The sequence below is a fragment of the Pristiophorus japonicus genome, chromosome 10, assembly GCF_044704955.1.
Source record: "Pristiophorus japonicus isolate sPriJap1 chromosome 10, sPriJap1.hap1, whole genome shotgun sequence".
Classification (NCBI taxonomy): Eukaryota; Metazoa; Chordata; class Chondrichthyes; family Pristiophoridae; genus Pristiophorus; species Pristiophorus japonicus.
In genome coordinates, this window is record NC_091986.1 from 197,938,610 (window position 1) to 197,955,301 (window position 16,692).

General features: G+C 45.3%; 1 protein-coding gene across 1 annotated transcript in view; it reads right to left on the reverse strand.

Moving 5' to 3' along the window:
- Window positions 1–16,692, reverse strand: part of oca2 (oculocutaneous albinism II) — a 692,205-nt gene that overhangs the window by 483,456 nt on the left and 192,057 nt on the right. Inside the window, exons 7-8 of the mRNA XM_070891615.1 lie at window positions 16,166–16,245; window positions 10,781–10,934 (exon numbers count right to left, since the gene is read on the reverse strand). Coding sequence (XP_070747716.1) covers window positions 10,781–10,934; window positions 16,166–16,245 — 234 coding nt within the window. The remainder of the gene's footprint in view (window positions 1–10,780; window positions 10,935–16,165; window positions 16,246–16,692) is intronic.

Consider the following 16,692-nt stretch of genomic DNA (forward strand, 5'->3'; position numbering starts at 1 on the left):
CCTGACGACTACGTGTGTAAGAAGTGTGTCCGCCTCGAGCTCCTGACGGTCCGCGTTATGGAATTGGAGCTGAGGGTTGATTCACTCTGGAGCATCCACGATACTGAGAATGACGTGAGTATCACGTGTAGTGAGTTGTTCTTACCGCAGGAGAAGGGTCCACAGCCAGATAGGGAATGGAAGACCAGCAGGAAGAGTAGTGCAAGGAAGGTAGTGCAGGGGTCCCCTGTGGTCATCCCCCTGCAAAACAGATACACCGTTTTGAGTACTGTTGGGGGGGATGACTCATCGGGGGAGGGCAGCAGCGGACAAGTTCATGGCACCGTGGCTGGCTCTGCTACACAGGAGGGCAAGAAAAAGAGTGGGAGCGCGATAGTGATAGGGGATTCGATTGTAAGGGGAATAGATAGGCGTTTCTGCAGCCGCAACCGAGACTCCAGGATGGTATGTTGCCTCCCTGGTGCAAGGGTCAAGGATGTCTCGGAGCGGGTGCAGGACATTCTGAAATGGGAGGAAGAACAGCCAGTTGTCATGGTGCACATTGGTACCAACGACATAGGTAAAAAAAGGGATGAGGTCCTACGAAACGAATTTAAGGAGCTAGGAGCTAAATTAAAAAGTAGGACCTCAAAAGTAGTAATCTCGGGATTGCTACCAGTGCCACGTGCTAGTCAGAGTAGGAATCACAGGATAGCGCAGATGAATATGTGGCTTGAGCAGTGGTGCAGCAGGGAGGGATTCAAATTCCTGGGGCATTGGAACCGGTTCTGGGGGAGGTGGGACCAGTACAAACTGGACGGTCTGCACCTGGGCAGGACCGGAACCAATGTCCTAGGGGGAGTGTTTGCTAGTGCTTTTGGGGAGGAGTTAAACTAATATGGCAGGGGGATGGGAACCAATGCAGGGAGACAGAGGGAGACAAAAGGGAGGCAGAGGCAGGAGACGGAGGGGAGATGGGGGGGGGGATGGGGGGCGGAGAGGCCCGGGGCGGGGAACAGGAAGGGCCACTGTGCGGCAGAATTCTAAAAGGACAAAGGGTGTTAAAAAAACAAGTCTGAAGGCTTTGTGTCTTAATGCAAGGAGTATCCGCAATAAGGTGGATGAATTAACTGTGCAAATAGATGTCAACAAATATGATGTGATTGGAATTACGGAGACGTGGCTCCAGGATGATCAGGGCTGGGAACTCAACATCCTGGGGTATTCAACATTCAGGAAGGATAGAATAAAAGGAAAAGGAGGTGGGGTAGAATTGCTGGTTAAAGAGGAGATTAATGCAATAGTTAGGAAAGACATTAGTTTGGATGATGTGGAGTCCATATGGGTAGAGCTGAAGAACACCAAAGGGCAAAAAACATTAGTGGGAGTTGTGTACATACCTCCAAACAGTAGTAGTGATGTTGGGGAGGGCATCAAACAGGAAATTAGGGGTGCATGCAATAAAGGTGCAGCAATTATAATGGGTGACTTTAATATGCACATAGATTGGGCTAGCCAAACTGGAAGCAATACGGTGGAGGAGGATTTCCTGGAGTGCATAAGGGATGGTTTTCTAGACCAATATGTTGAGGAACCAACTAGGGGGGAGGCCATCTTAGACTGGGTGTTGTGTAATGAGAGAGGACTAATTAGCAATCTCATTGTGTGAGGCCCCTTGGGGAAGAGTGACCATAATATGGTGTAATTCTGCATTAGGATGGAGAATGATACAGTTAATTCAGAGACCATGGTCCAGAACTTAAAGAAGGGTAACTTTGAAGGTATGAGGCGTGAATTGGCTAGGATAGATTGGTGAATGATACTTAAGGGGTTAACTGTGGATGGGCAATGGCAGACATTTAGAGACCGCATGGATGAATTACAACAATTGTACATTCCTGTCTGGCGTAAAAATAAAAAAGAGAAGGTGGCTCAACCGTGGCTATCTAGGGAAATCAGGGATAGTATTAAAGCCAAGGAAGTGGCATACAAATTGGCCAGAAATAGCAGCGAACCTGGGGACTGGGAGAAATTTAGAACTCAGCAGAGGAGGACAAAGGATTTGATTAGGGCAGGGAAAATGGAGTACGAGAAGAAGCTTGCAGGGAACATTAAGGTGGATTGCAAAGATTTCTATAGGTATGTAAAGAGAAAAAGGTTAGTAAAGACAAACAGAGGTCCCCTGCAGTCAGAATCAGGGGAAGTCATAACGGGGAACAAAGAAATGGCTGACCAACTGAACAAGTACTTTGGTTCAGTATTCACTAAAGAGGACACAAACAACCTTCCGGATATAAAAGGGGTCAGAGGGTCTAGTAGGGAGGAGGAACTGAGGGAAATCTTTATTAGTCGGGAAATTGTATTGGGGAAATTGATGGGATTGAAGGCCGATAAATCCCCAGGGCCTGATGGACTGCATCTCAGAGTACTTAAGGAGGTGGCCTTGGAAATAGCGGATGCATTGACAGTCATTTTCCAACATTCCATTGACTCTGGATCAGTTCCTATCGAGTGGAGGGTAGCCAATGTAACCCCACTTTTTAAAAAAGGAGGGAGAGAGAAAACAGGGGATTATAGACCGGTCAGCCTGACCTCAGTAGTGGGTAAAATGATGGAATCAATTATTAAGGATGTCATAGCAGCGCATTTGGAAAATGGTGACATGATAGGTCCAAGTCAGCATGGATTTGTGAAGGGGAAATCATGTTTGACAAATCTTCTGGAATTTTTTGAGGATGTTTCCAGTAAAGTGGACAAAGGAGAACCAGTTGATGTGGTATATTTGGACTTTCAGTCGGCTTTCGACAAGGTCCCACACAAGAGATTAATGTGCAAAGTTAAAGCACATGGGATTGGGGGTAGTGTGCTGACGTGGATTGAGAACTGGTTGTCAGGCAGGAAGCAAAGAGTAGGAGTAAATGGGTACTTTTCAGAATGGCAGGCAGTGACTAGTGGGGTACCGCAAGGTTCTGTGCTGGGGCCCCAGCTGTTTACATTGTACATTAATGATTTAGACTAGGGGATTAGATGTAGTATCTCCAAATTTGCGGATGACACTAAGTTGGGTGGCAGTGTGAGCTGCGAGGAGGATGCTATGAGGCTGCAGAGTGACTTGGATAGGTTAGGTGAGTGGGCAAATGAAGTATAATGTGGATAAATGTGAGGTTATCCAGTTTGGTGGTAAAAACAGAGAGACAGACTATTATCTGAATGGTGACAGATTAGGAAAAGGGAAGGTGCAACGAGACCTGGGTGTCATGGTATATCAGTCATTGAAGGTTGGCATGCAGATACAGCAGGCGGTTAAGAAAGCAAATGGCATGTTGGCCTTCATAGCGAGGGGATTTGAGTACAGGGGCAGGGAGGTGTTGCTACAGTTGTACAGCGCCTTGGTGAGGCCACACCTGGAGTATTGTGTACAATTTTGGTCTCCTAACTTGAGGAAGGACATTCTTGCTATTGAGGGAGTGCAGCGAAGATTCACCAGACTGATTCCCGGGATGGTGGGACTGACCTATCAAGAAAGACTGGATCAACTGGGCTTGTATTCACTGGAGTTCAGAAGAATGAGAGGGGACTTCATAGAAACGTTTAAAATCCTGACGGGTTTAGACAGGTTAGATGCAGGAAGAATGTTACCAATGTTGGGGAAGTCCAGAACCAGGGGTCACAATCTAAGGATAAGGGGTAAGCCATTTAGGACCGAGATGAGGAGAGACTTCTTCACCCAGAGAGTGGTGAACCTGTGGAATTCTCTGCCACAGAAAGTGGTTGGGGCCAATTCACTAAATATATTCAAAAGGGAGTTAGATGAAGTCCTTACTACTCGGGGGATCAAGGGTTATGGCGAGAAAGCAGGAAGGGGGTACTGAAGTTTCATGTTCAACCATGAACTCATTGAATGGTGGTGCAGGCTAGAAGGGCTGAATGACCTGCTCCTGCACCTATTTTCTATGTTTCTATGCAATGGGTCTTAGCATCTCTTTGCTAAAAAGGGCAAAAATATAAGCTTGAGCTCCCACTCTTGGATTACTGTCCAGTGACCTCTGGTGGAAAATATGTATGTGTGGACGTGGGTGAAGAGATGACCGGCTGTGATGCATCATGATTTAGTAGCCTGCTGACACTCACTGTCCAGGCTCACACATGCCTTTTGGGCAAGGTAACCAGAAGACTGTGGAATGATATGCTGCATAAACCAGCACCGCTGGATAGAAGGGCACAAAATTCAATAAAAATAAAGACTTGCATTCATACAACATCTGTCATGACATCAGGATGTCCCAAAGCTCTTTACAGCAAATGAACTACTATTTGAAGTGTGGTCACTGTTGTATGTGGGAAACCTGCCAGCCAATTTGTGCACAGCAACCTCCTACAAACAGCAATGTGATAATGACCAGATAATCTGTATCAGTGATGTTGACTGAGGGATAAACATTGACCAGGAAACCAGGGCAAACACTAGCAGGAAGAGCAGTGCAAGGAAGGTCGTGCAGGGGTCTCCTGTGGTCATCCCCCTGCAAAACAAATACACTGCTTTGAGTACAGTTGAGGGGGATGACTCATCAGGGGAGGGCAGCAGCAGCCAAGTTCATGGCATCGTGGCTGGCTCTGTTGAACAGGAGGGGAGGAAAAAGAGTGGGAGAGCGATAGTGATAGGAGATTCAATTGTAAGGGGAATAGATAGGCGTTTCTGTGGCCGCAACCGAGACTCCAGGATGGTATGTTGCCTCCCTGGTGCAAGGGTCAAGGATGTCTCGGAGCGGGTGCAGGACATTCTGAAAAAGGAGGGAGAACAGCCAGTTGTCGTGGTGCACATTGGTATCAACGACATAGGTAAAAAAAGGGATGAGGTCCTACGAAACGAATTTAAGGAGCTAGGAGTTAAATTAAAAAGTAGGACCTCAAAAATAGTAATCTCGGGATTGCTACCAGTGCCACGTGCTGGTCAGAGTAGGAATCGCAGAATAGCACAGATGAATACATGGCTTGAGCAGTGGTGCAGCAGGGAGGGATTCAAATTCCTGGGGCATTGGAACCGGTCCTGGGGGAGGTGGGACCAGTACAAACCGGACGGTCTGCACCTGGGCAGGACCGGAACCAATGTCCTCGGGGGAGTGTTTGCTAGTGCTGTTGGGGAGGAGTTAAACTAATATGGCAGGGGGATGGGAATCAATGCAGGGAGACAGAGGGAAACAAAAAGGAGACAAAAGCAAAAGACAGAAAGGAGATGAGGAAAAGTGGAGGGCAGAGAAACCCAAGACAAAACAAAAAGGGCCACTGTACAACAAAATTCTAAAAGGAAAAAGGGTGTTAAAAAAACAAGCCTGAAGGCTTTGTGTCTTAATGCAAGGAGTATCCGTAATAAGGTGGATGAATTAACTGTGCAAATAGATGTTAACAAATATGATGTGATTGGGATTACGGAGACGTGGCTCCAGGATGATAAGGGCTGGGAATTCAACATCCAGGGTATTCAACATTCAGTAAGGATAGAATAAAAGGAAAAGGAGGTGGGGTAGCATTGCTGGTTAAAGAAGAGATTAATGCAATAGTTAGACTGGACATTAGCTTGGATGATGTGGAATCTATATGGGTACAACTGCAGAACACCAAAGGGCAAAAAACGTTAGTGGGAGTTGTGTACAGACCTCCAAACAGTAGTAGTGATGTTGGGGAGGGCATCAAACAGGAAATTAGGGGTGCATGCAATAAGGGTGCAGCAGTTATAATGGGTGACTTTAATATGCACATAGATTGGGTTAACCAAACTGGAAGCAATACGGTGGAGGAGGATTTCCTGGAGTGCATAAGGGATGGTTTTCTAGACCAATATGTCAAGGAACTAACTAGGGGGGAGGCCATCTTAGACTGGGTGTTGTGTAATGAGAGAGGATTAATTAGCAATACTGTAGTGCGAGGCCCCTTGGGGAAGAGTGACCATAATATGGTGGAATTCTGCATTAGAATGGAGAATGAAACAGTTAATTCAGAGACCATGGTCCAGAACTTAAAGAAGGGTAACTTTGAAGGTATGAGGCGTGAATTAGCTAGGATTGATTGGCGAATGATACTTAAGGGGTTGACTGTGGATGGGCAATGGCAGACATTTAGAAACCGCATGGATGAACTACAACAATTGTACATTCCTGTCTGGCGTAAAAATAAAAAAGGGAAGGTAGATCAACCGTGGCTATCAAGGGAAATCAGGGATAGTATTAAAGCCAAGGAAGTGACATACAAATTGGCCAGAAATAGCAGTGAACCCGGAGACTGGGAGAAATTTAGAACTCAGCAGAGGAGGACAAAGGGTTTGATTAGGGCAGGGAAAATGGAGTACGAGAAGAAGCTTGCAGGGGACATTAAGACAGATTGCAAAAGTTTCTATAGATATGTAAAGAGAAAAAGGTTAGTAAAGACAAACGTAGGTCCCCTGCAGTCAGAATCAGGGGAAGTCATAACAGGGAGCAAAGAAATGGCGGACCAATTGAACAAGTACTTTCGTTCGGTATTCACTAAGGAGGACACTAACAACCTTCCGGATATAAGAGGGGTCAGAGGGTCTAGTAAGGAGGAGGAACTGAGGGAAATCCTTATTAGTCGGGAAATTGTGTTGGGGAAATTGATGGGATTGAAGGCCGATAAATCCCCAGGACCTGATGGACTGCATCCCAGAGTACTTAAGGAGGTGGCCTTGGAAAAAGCGGATGCATTGACAGTCATTTTCCAACATTCCATTGACTCTGGATCAGTTCCTATCGAGTGGAGGGTAGCCAATGTAACCCCACTTTTTAAAAAAGGAGGGAGAGAGAAAACAGGGAATTATAGACCAGTAAGCCTGACATCGGTAGTGGGTAAGATGATGGAATTAATTATTAAGGATGTCATAGAAGCGCATTTGGAAAGAGGTGAGATGATAGGTCCAAGTCAGCATGGATTTGTGAAAGGGAAATCATGCTTGACAAATCTTTTAGAATTTTTTGAGAATGTTTCCAGTAGAGTGGACAAGGGAGAACCAGTTGATGTGGTATATTTGGACTTTCCGAAGGCTTTGGACAAGGTCCCACACAAGAGATTAATGTGCAAAGTTAAAGCACATGGGATTGGGGATAGTGTGCTGACATGGATTGAGAACTGGTTGTCAGGCAGGAAGCAAAGAGTAGGAGTAAATGGGTACTTTTCAGAATGGCAGGCGGTGACTAGTGGGGTACCGCAAGGTTCTGTGCTGGGGCCTCAGCTGTTTACACTGTACATTAATGATTTAGACGAGGGGATTAAATGTAATATCTCCAAATTTGCGGATGACACTAAGTTAGGTGGCAGTGTGAGCTGCGAGGAGGATGCTATGAGGCTGCAGAGTGACTTGGATAGGTTAGTTGAGTGGGCAAATGCATGGCAGATGAAGTATAATGTGGATAAATGTGAGGTTATCCACTTTGGTGGTAAAAACAGAGAGACAGACTATTATCTGAATGGTGACAGATTAAGAAAAGGGAAGGTGCAACGAGACCTGGGTGTCATGGTACATCAGTCATTGAAGGTTAGCATGCAGGTACAGCAGGCGGTTAAGAAAGTAAATGGCATGTTGGCCTTCATAGCGAGTGGAATTGAGTACAGGGGCAGGGAGGTGTTGCTACAGTTGTACAGGGCATTGGTGAGGCCACACCTGGAGTATTGTGTACAGTTTTGGTCTCCTAACCTGAGGAAGGACATTCTTGCTATTGAGGGAGTGCAGTGAAGGTTCACCAGACTGATTCCCGGGATGGCGGGACTGACCTATCAAGAAAGACTGGATCAACTGTGGTTGTATTCACTGGAGTTCAGAAGAATGAGAGGGGACCTCATAGAAACGTTTAAAATTCTGATGGGTTTAGACAGGTTAGATGCAGGAAGAATGTTCCCAATGTTGGGGAAGTCCAGAACCAGGGGTCACAGTCTAAGGATAACGGGTAAGCCATTTAGGACCGAGATGAGGAGGAACTTCTTCACCCAGAGAGTGGTGAACCTATGGAATTCTCTACCACAGAAAGTGGTTGAGGCCAATTCACTAAATATATTCAAAAAAGAGTTAGATGTAGTCCTTACTAGTAAGGGATCAAGGGGTATGGTGAGAAAGCAGGAATGTGGTACTGAAGTTGCATGTTCAGCCATGAACTCATTGAATGGTGGTGCAGGCTCGAAGGGCCGAATGGCCTACTCCTGCACCTATTTTCTATGTTTCTCCCTTGGTCTTCTTTGAAATAGTGCCGTGGGATCTTTTACGACCACCTGAGAGAGCAGATGGCAGTTTAACGTCTCATCCAAAAGACGGCACCTCTGACAGTGCAGCACTCCCTCGGTACTGCACTGGAGTGTCAACCTAGATTCTTGTGCTCAGGTCTCTGAAATGATAATAAAACAAAAAATTCTCGATATAAAACAGAAAAAAATCGTTTGGCTTTGTTAACTTGAAGAAATACAGCAAAAGAAAGCGTTTTCTTGTCATTTTGTAGGCTGACTCTTGTGCACAGGGCAAGGATGGGAACATTTTATCTGTTCTGGGCATTCAGCATGAAGCAATTACAGGTCAATGTATCACAGACCTTGATTCAGAATAAAGCACCCAAGCTATCACAGAGCACCATCCCCTCAAACTGCAACATGATTTAATTTTTTTTTCATTTGCCACATCACACACTGTGCCAGCCTGTGCTTTTATGTCACCTCCCAGCTGGGCAATTTGTAGAGTTCCTGCGATCTCACTGCACCAGGAGTTAGCCAGAATAACTCCCGCTTAGCTCTAACATTAAGTAGTCTTCCTAAATCTATTGGGATTGTTGCATGAAGAAGGAAAATGCCAAGTTAATACAGATGGACGGAAAAGTAAGAGAATCTGGTAATCGTACAAGGTGCCTTACTGTACAGCTAACAGGTTGCAGCCATTTTAAAACTGGTACATTACACTTTCCGGGCAACTGAACAGACAGCATATGTGCATCCTCCATGGGGGCACAGCCAGACTTCTCCAACCTGGTAATTATCAATGTACTCCAGAAATAACAGTTTTGGGTTAATGAGGTATGCCTTTGTTATTTAGCAAAATATCACAACAATGTAATTGTTTCTGCACTCCCTGCATGCCCATAACAATGAAAGTTAGCAGAGAAATATTGGAAACTGGGAACATTTGGGAATCAGACAGGCGGAGAAAGCACAACTAGTGCAGCACTGTCAAAGTGGACACCACAGGTTACTCAAGGGGGTAGATCTCGACTTTGTACAAGTGTGTCAAATGGGTGATAGTGAGTCGGCAGCCCATGTTATATCTGACCCAATCGAAGTCAATGGAAATAAAAATCGGGAGAGATGTAAAACAGACTGCCAATTTGCTATCGCCCATCTTACACTATCGAGCAAAGTCAAGATCTACCGCAAAGCAGCTTAAAACTCCAGTGCCTCATAAATCTTTTATAGCTAATTATTTTAAAGAAAGAAAGAAAGTCTTGGATTTATATAGCACCTTTATTGACCACCGGATGTCTCAAAGCATTTTACAGCCAATGGAGTGTAGTCACTTTTGGAGTGTAGTCACTGTTGTAATGTAGGAAACACGGCAGCCAATTTGCGCACAAGCAAGCTTCCACAAACAGCAATGTAATAATGACCAGATGACATGTTTTTTTGTTATGTTGATTGAGGGATAAATATTGGCCAGGCCACCGGGGATAACTCCACTGCTCTTCTTCGAAATAGTGCTATAGGATCTTTAATGTCCACTTGAGAGAGAGACGTTTAATCTGAAAGACGGCGGTGGGTTCAAGTCTACTCCAGAGACTTGAGCACAAAGGAGGTGCCGTCCTTCAGATGAGATGTTAAACCAAGGCCCCGTCTGCTCTCTCAGGCAGACGTAAAAGTTCCCATGGCATTATTTCGAAGACAAGCACGGGAGTTATCCCGTGTCCTGGCCAATATTTATTCCTCAATCAACATAATAAAATCAGATTATTTGGTCATTATCATGTAACTATTTGTGAGAGCCTACTGTGCAGAAATTGGCTACATTACAACAGTGATTACACTTCAAAAAGTACTTCATTGGCTGTAAAGTGCTTTGGGACATCAGGTGACCGTGAAAGGTGCGATATAAATGCAAGTCTTTCTTTTATACTGCAGGTTTGGAGCTCGTGACCATCATAATGTTTAAAATAAGCCTTCTACAAAAGTGCACTACAATATGCTCAGAACTGCCCTGAACCATGACTGTGGGCACACATGAGTTACTAAGATCACCTCCAAGAGATGGTTCCACTCCAGCTTTTCTCTGTGCTGGCCATGTGCTACACATCCTTACACTTCCTCCTGAACCACTGTTTTACCTCCTTCCCATGGAAAATATTGACTCGCCAAACAGAAGGGCAGTTCATAAGGAGATACAAATCTGAGTCCATGTGGATGATGCTCCAGTTCAGCTATCGCATACCAGTATTAGCTGGGCAACGCTCTCCAGACTAAGCTGGTACAATACCACAGACTCACTTTACCATGGATAGAAATGTTTTATAACCAGAGTCATTCAGCTGCATGTTCCACTGCTTTATATGTGGGCTTAAAGTGAAGGATTAAGACTATGAGTGGGTAGTCATTTCACTATATCAGGGGCTTTACTCAGTTATATAATTAAATCCGAACATTGGAATTCATTATAAATAGAATTTTTATTAAATTGAAGTTAATTTTGCACTATATTTTACGCACACCAACATCAGAACATGCAACAGAATGTAATGCATTAGTCAGTTGATAATCAGAAAGAATTTACCTCAAATATAATAAGTACGTAGACTCCAGCCAAAATGACGGATGCAATTGCAACTTGAGTCTCGACGTTTGCGTAGAGATAGCGGTGACTAAGAGAGAGTGGAACCACTTCATTGTTCTTGGTGAAGGCCTGAATATTTATACCGATTTCACTGCTGCAAAAGAAATGCAATTGTTGGTCAACGATAACTGTGATATTCTATATGCCCGCGGAATCCCCTCTGGTCAACAACAATTTGTATTTAGATAGCGCCTTTAACGTAGTAGAATGTCCCAAAGCGCTTCACAGGAACATTATCAAACAAAATTTGACACCGAGCCACGGAAGGAGAAATTAGTACAAAAGCCAAATGCTGCGGATGCTGAAAATCTGAAATAGAAACAGAAAATGTTGGAAATACTCAGCAGGTCAGGCAGCATCTGTGGCGAGAGAAACAGAGTTAACGTTTCAGGTTGATGACCCTTTGTCAGAACTGAAAAAAGTTTTCCACTTTTCCAGGGAGTTCAGTATTTACTTGGTGTGTTTGTGAGTCGTGACACAATATCTAAACAGCATAGTTTGTGGTGAGTGTTAAAGACTTGCTAATGTAACTTTCATTCAGAATAAGTTCAGGGAGTTTGTTGGCCGGATTAGAAATGTGCAGCTCTTACCAGTGTCTTGAGTTTTCTCTGTTCCAACATTTATATTTCCCTTATATGGGAAAATATCGCGCTGCTTGTTCCGTCTGTTAAAGTTACGGAAATGAAGCATTTGAACTATGTGCTCGTTGATCAGTCACAGTTTTATATAATGAAGTGTTGCAATCCATTTTTGCCAGCTGGAAGCTAACATTTGCATGTCTCTGCCTCTCTCATTTATTATAATGTGCCTTGATTTTGCATTAAGAATAACGTTGAGGCTATCAGTGCTCACTGTTACTATGGAGTAAATCAGACAGCAGCTTCCGGCGTCCGTACATACAGTTAAACTCGGCAATCAGGAAATTGCTGTCCGGTTTGCCCTGCTCCTCAACAAGCTTCGTTACAAGAGTACCTTGCTGATAGACTCCGGAAAGAAAGCAAGCAAGAAAGAAAGACTTACATCTATATAGCACCTTTCATGATCACCGGATGTCTCAAAGCGCTTTACAGCCAATGAAGTACATTTTTTGAAGTGTAGTCACTGCTGTAATGTAGGAAACCCAGCAACCAATTTGCACACAGCAAGCTCCCACAAACAGCAATGTGATAGTGATCAGATAATCTGTTTTTCTTACAGAAACATAGAAATTAGGTGCAGGAGTAGGCCATTCGGCCCTTCAAGCCTGCACCGCCATTCAATAAGATCATGGCTGATCATTCAACCTCAGTACCCCTTTCCTGCTTTCTCTCCATACCCTTTGATCCCTTTGATGATTGAGAGATAAATATTGGCCATAACTCCCCTGCTCTTCTTTGAAATAGTGCCAAGAGATATTTTATATCCATCTCGGTTTAAAGTCTCATCCAAAAGACAGCACCGCATTCCACTGGCGTATCAGCCTAGATTTAAGTGCTCAAATATCTGGAGTGGGACTTGAACCTTCTGACATCAGAGGTGAGAGTGCTACCCTCTGAGCCACAGCTGACACTATAATCCATGAAAGGTTGTGAAGCTCCTGTACTTACCCACTAGTTACTCATTAAACACAGCAGAAAAAGTTAGGGCTTGTCCATTCAGGTGTAAGTGAAGTTTTAACGGCGTGATCAGTCTTAATTACTGCAAAACAACCTCTCTGGCCCTGAAAATGTAATTTTACAAGTGTGGAGTCTCAGTGCTGTAAAGGATCTCTAAATACCGTAAATTGCCGCTCACAAGCCCACGACATGTCTGTGGGCAGGTGTAAATGTAATGAATGGCGAGCGCCGTTCCTTCGCCACTGACCGCAAAATCCGGGCCAATGTGCTTCCTTGTCAATGTGCTGGCGCTGCTGTGTCAGGCTGGGGTGGCATCCACTACCCCAAGCAGGAGTGTCTGCTTCAATCTGCTTTGCAGTGAGCTGAGAAGAGGGCAGCACTGCAGAGGCAAGCAGCAGAGATGGTGGAACAGGGAAAACAGGCGTGGATGTGAAGAATGATGGTGCAGGAACAGGAGACGGGTGCTGGTTCGACTGTGAGTCTTCTCTCTTTATTCAAGGTGAGATAGAGCATGGTGGGGTGGGGTGGGGGGGAGGGGACGGCATTTTTGCTCTGTGTCACTGGCTCAGGAGGTGTCCATGTCCAGCAACTGTCAAGGGGCTTTTCCCCTGCCTCCAAAGTAGCCATATCGCAAAAGGAGACGCAGGCGGCACAGTGCTAAACACGGCACTAAGTGTAAAATAGTAACATGATTCTGCAACAAGAACAGAAGCAGCAAAACACATTTTTGTTCATTCAAACATAAGAACCCATCTTGGCAATGCCTGTCCCTCAAGCCTGACAGTACCTAAATAGCAACTCAGCGACCAGGTTTTTATTCTGGGCAGTTTTCCCCTGATCTCCGACTCTGGTTAGCGTGAAATTTGCATTGCGGCACGATCTGTGACTCCCTGAAGCGGTCTAACAAGACACTCAGGTTTGTATCACTTTGGTAGAAAGAAAAGAAAAACAGAATATTTTTTAAATGGTGAGAAACTTTTAAATGTTGGTGTTCAGAGAGATTTAGGTGTCCTTGTGCAAGAAACACAGAAAGCTAGCATTCAGGTACAGCAAGCACTAAGGAAATCAAATGGCATGTTGTCCTTTATTGCAAGGGAGTTGGAGTATAAGAGTAAGGAAGTCTTGCTGCAATTGTACAGGGCCTTGGTGAGACCACACCTGGAGTACTGTGCACAGTTTTGGTCTCTTTATCTAAGGAAGGATATATTTGCCTTAGAGACGGTGCAACGAAGGTTCACTAGATTGATTCCTGGAATGAGAGGGCTGTCTTATGATGAGAGATTGTGTAGAATGGGCCTATACTCTCTGGAGTTTAGAAGAATGAGAGATGATCTAATTGAAACATACAAGATTCTGAATGGCATTGACAGGGTAGATGCTGCAATGTTGTTTCCCCTGGCTGGAGTGTCTCGAACTAGAGGGACACAGTCTCAGGATATGGGGAAGGCCATTTAAGACCAAGATGAGGGGGAATTTCTTCACTCAGAGGGTTGTGAATCTTTGGAATTCTCTGCCTCAGAAGACAGTGGATGCTGAGTCTATGAATATATTCAAGGCTGAGATAGATTTTTGGAGTCTAGGGGAATAAAGGGATATGGAGATCGGACGGGAAAGTGGAGTTGAGGTTGAAGATCAGCCATGATCTTATTGAATGGCAGAGCAGGCTCGATGGGCCATATGGCCTACTCCTGCTCCTATTCCTTATGTTCTTATAAGAGGGCAGCACTGATCGCTGAGTTTCTATTTAGGTGCTGTCAGGCTTAAAGGACAGGCTGGCATTGACCAGACTGCCAACATGCTTTATCCCACCTTGAATAAAGAGAAAATGTGCCTATATAATTCTTCATATCCACACTTGCTTTCCCTGTTCTGCCATCTCTACTGCTTGCCACTGCAGTGCTGTCCTCTTACCAACCTGAGCAGTTCAAGAAGAAGGCCCACCACCTTATTTCAGGGCAAGTAGGGATAGGTAATAAATGCCAGCCTTGTCAGCGATGCCCACATCCCGAAAATGAATACATAACACTAATGGAAAAGCTCTAACCCCACCCCACCCACACCCGCCCCCAATCTAAATCAGTAAAAAAAAAACTTGAGAGACTTTGGCCTCGAAATTGTAGTAGGCGAGAAGCCCACCGGTGCCACCATGGGCTCAAGTTAACGGCCATCCACGATGGTAGCGCAGGCAACACCGGTATTTTGGTGCTACGTGCACATTTAAATTAGCGCAGAGCAAAACCTGGAGTGCAACACTCTTTTTCCAGCGGTAGTCTCAGCAAGAGACCCAATGTGGCGTGGCCATAGCATCCATGGGGCAAGAGCAGCATTGTCTTAAAGCTAACCTGCCATTTTAAAAAGCAGTGTCGGTCCCTTAAAGGTAAACTGCCTTCTAAAATGAAAAGGATAAAAATCTTTTAAAAAACGCAGTCTTCAGCTCTTAAAGCGGAACTGCCTTCTGCACGTAAAAACATGGCAAATTGCTTCAGCACTAACACAAATGGTTCAACAAGCCAGGGAACAGGCACCCAGGGTCTTGCCGCAGCACTCTAGCTTTGTGCAGGACGTCAACACTGCAAAAGAGGTTCTCTACGCACAGGGGCCAGGTGGCCTTCCAGAAAGAAGAATGTGGGACCACATCACCAATGCCGTCACTGCTAGAGTGTCGCCCCCATGACCTGTCTCCAGTGCCAAAGGGTCAAGGTTATTGACTGCATCTTCAAAAGCTGTCTCCCTACCAGCTCCATCATTAGCCTCACACCCTGCTCATTGCACAACCCCCCACCCCCCTCCCCCAATCATCTCTCACCTACCAACAAGAATACAAGATGCTGGTATCCTCTTACGTTATCCTCCTTCTCACATCCCATTTCCCCATCATCCCACAATATCTTCTGATTTAAAAGGTGTGCATGGTGTAAGCCTGCAGCTCTTCATTTCCCGCCTTCCGAAGAAGAAGAAGAAGAAGAAACACGGTCATTCAATTTCACACTCCTAGCCACCAGCTCCTCGAGGTCATCCTGCAAGGCCATCCTGCAGTGTCCCTCACTGAAAGTCAGCAGCCTTCCACCAGCTATGCTGCAGCCACTGGGGTAGGATTGCAGAACATCACTAGGATAGGCAAAGGCACATGCAAGATAGTCACTAAGGGAATGCACAAGGGTGATTAGTTGATTTCCTGATGTCATATTTGATGGATAGATGTATAAAGTTGAATGCGAAAGTTTGCTTTGTAATCGTTGGACCACCAAGGAGGGGTTGCCGTGACAGCACCCTGGCACACAAGCGGAGTGCCAGGCTGCAAGATCGCGGCACGGACCCACGATCTGCAATCAAGAAGGCCGCGACCGGTAAGACGGCCATTTTTTTAATTTTTCCCTGCCCGCACCTCTCCTTTAATTTGTGTCCCACGAGTGGCCCACAGTAGCTTTACCGGGCGCTACCGAATTTTCGTTCCGGGGCAAAAATGGGTCGCTGCGCACCGTGATGATGTCGTCATTGCCGGCGCAGCCTCCCGGGACATTTCTGGTAGGAATAGGGCGCTACCGGTTGGCGCCGCCACGGAATTTTGCGGGAGCCGGTAACAGCGCGGAACCCGGGCAAAAAGTCGTTAGCGCTAACAGGAGGCACAAACGACCCGAATTTCCCCCCCCCCCCCCCCAGGCCACCCCTTTGGCTGGACCGCCAGCTAAAAAAGAACTGAAATAATTACGAACTCATCAAAAACTGTTACCTGCTGGTCATCTCAAAGGTCTTTGTCTTGAGGTGTTGATTTCTCTGTGGATTTAATGGAATGGTCCAATTGTGCACGAACTGTGAAAAGCACAAAACAGGGGATCATCAGGATTTAATTCACTGAGCTTCTGTGCATGCAAACATGAACCACCGTCAGGTATTGCTTGTACTTCCCCTTCCCAAATATTATTTTTGGAGTGAACGTAATGAAAAGCTAATACCTGACAGAGCTTGAAGTGGGAATGAACAGCTTTTGGGCTAATAACTTTTAATTATGGTTCAATGGGAACAAATATGGGATGATAAATGAAAGATGCTCCCAACACGTTGTCGTACAGAATGAAGTGGCACAGGTTCCGACACCAGTCACTCCCTAGCCAGCTGATCAATAATTTCGCCCTATGCAGCCAGGGACAGGTGCAGAGTAGATAAGGCAAGCTACCAAGCTCTCATATATATCCTCATGCCCAGATCGACAACAGCATAACCAGAAGCGAAGGGGTAGGGTATCTGCCCATCTTTTTA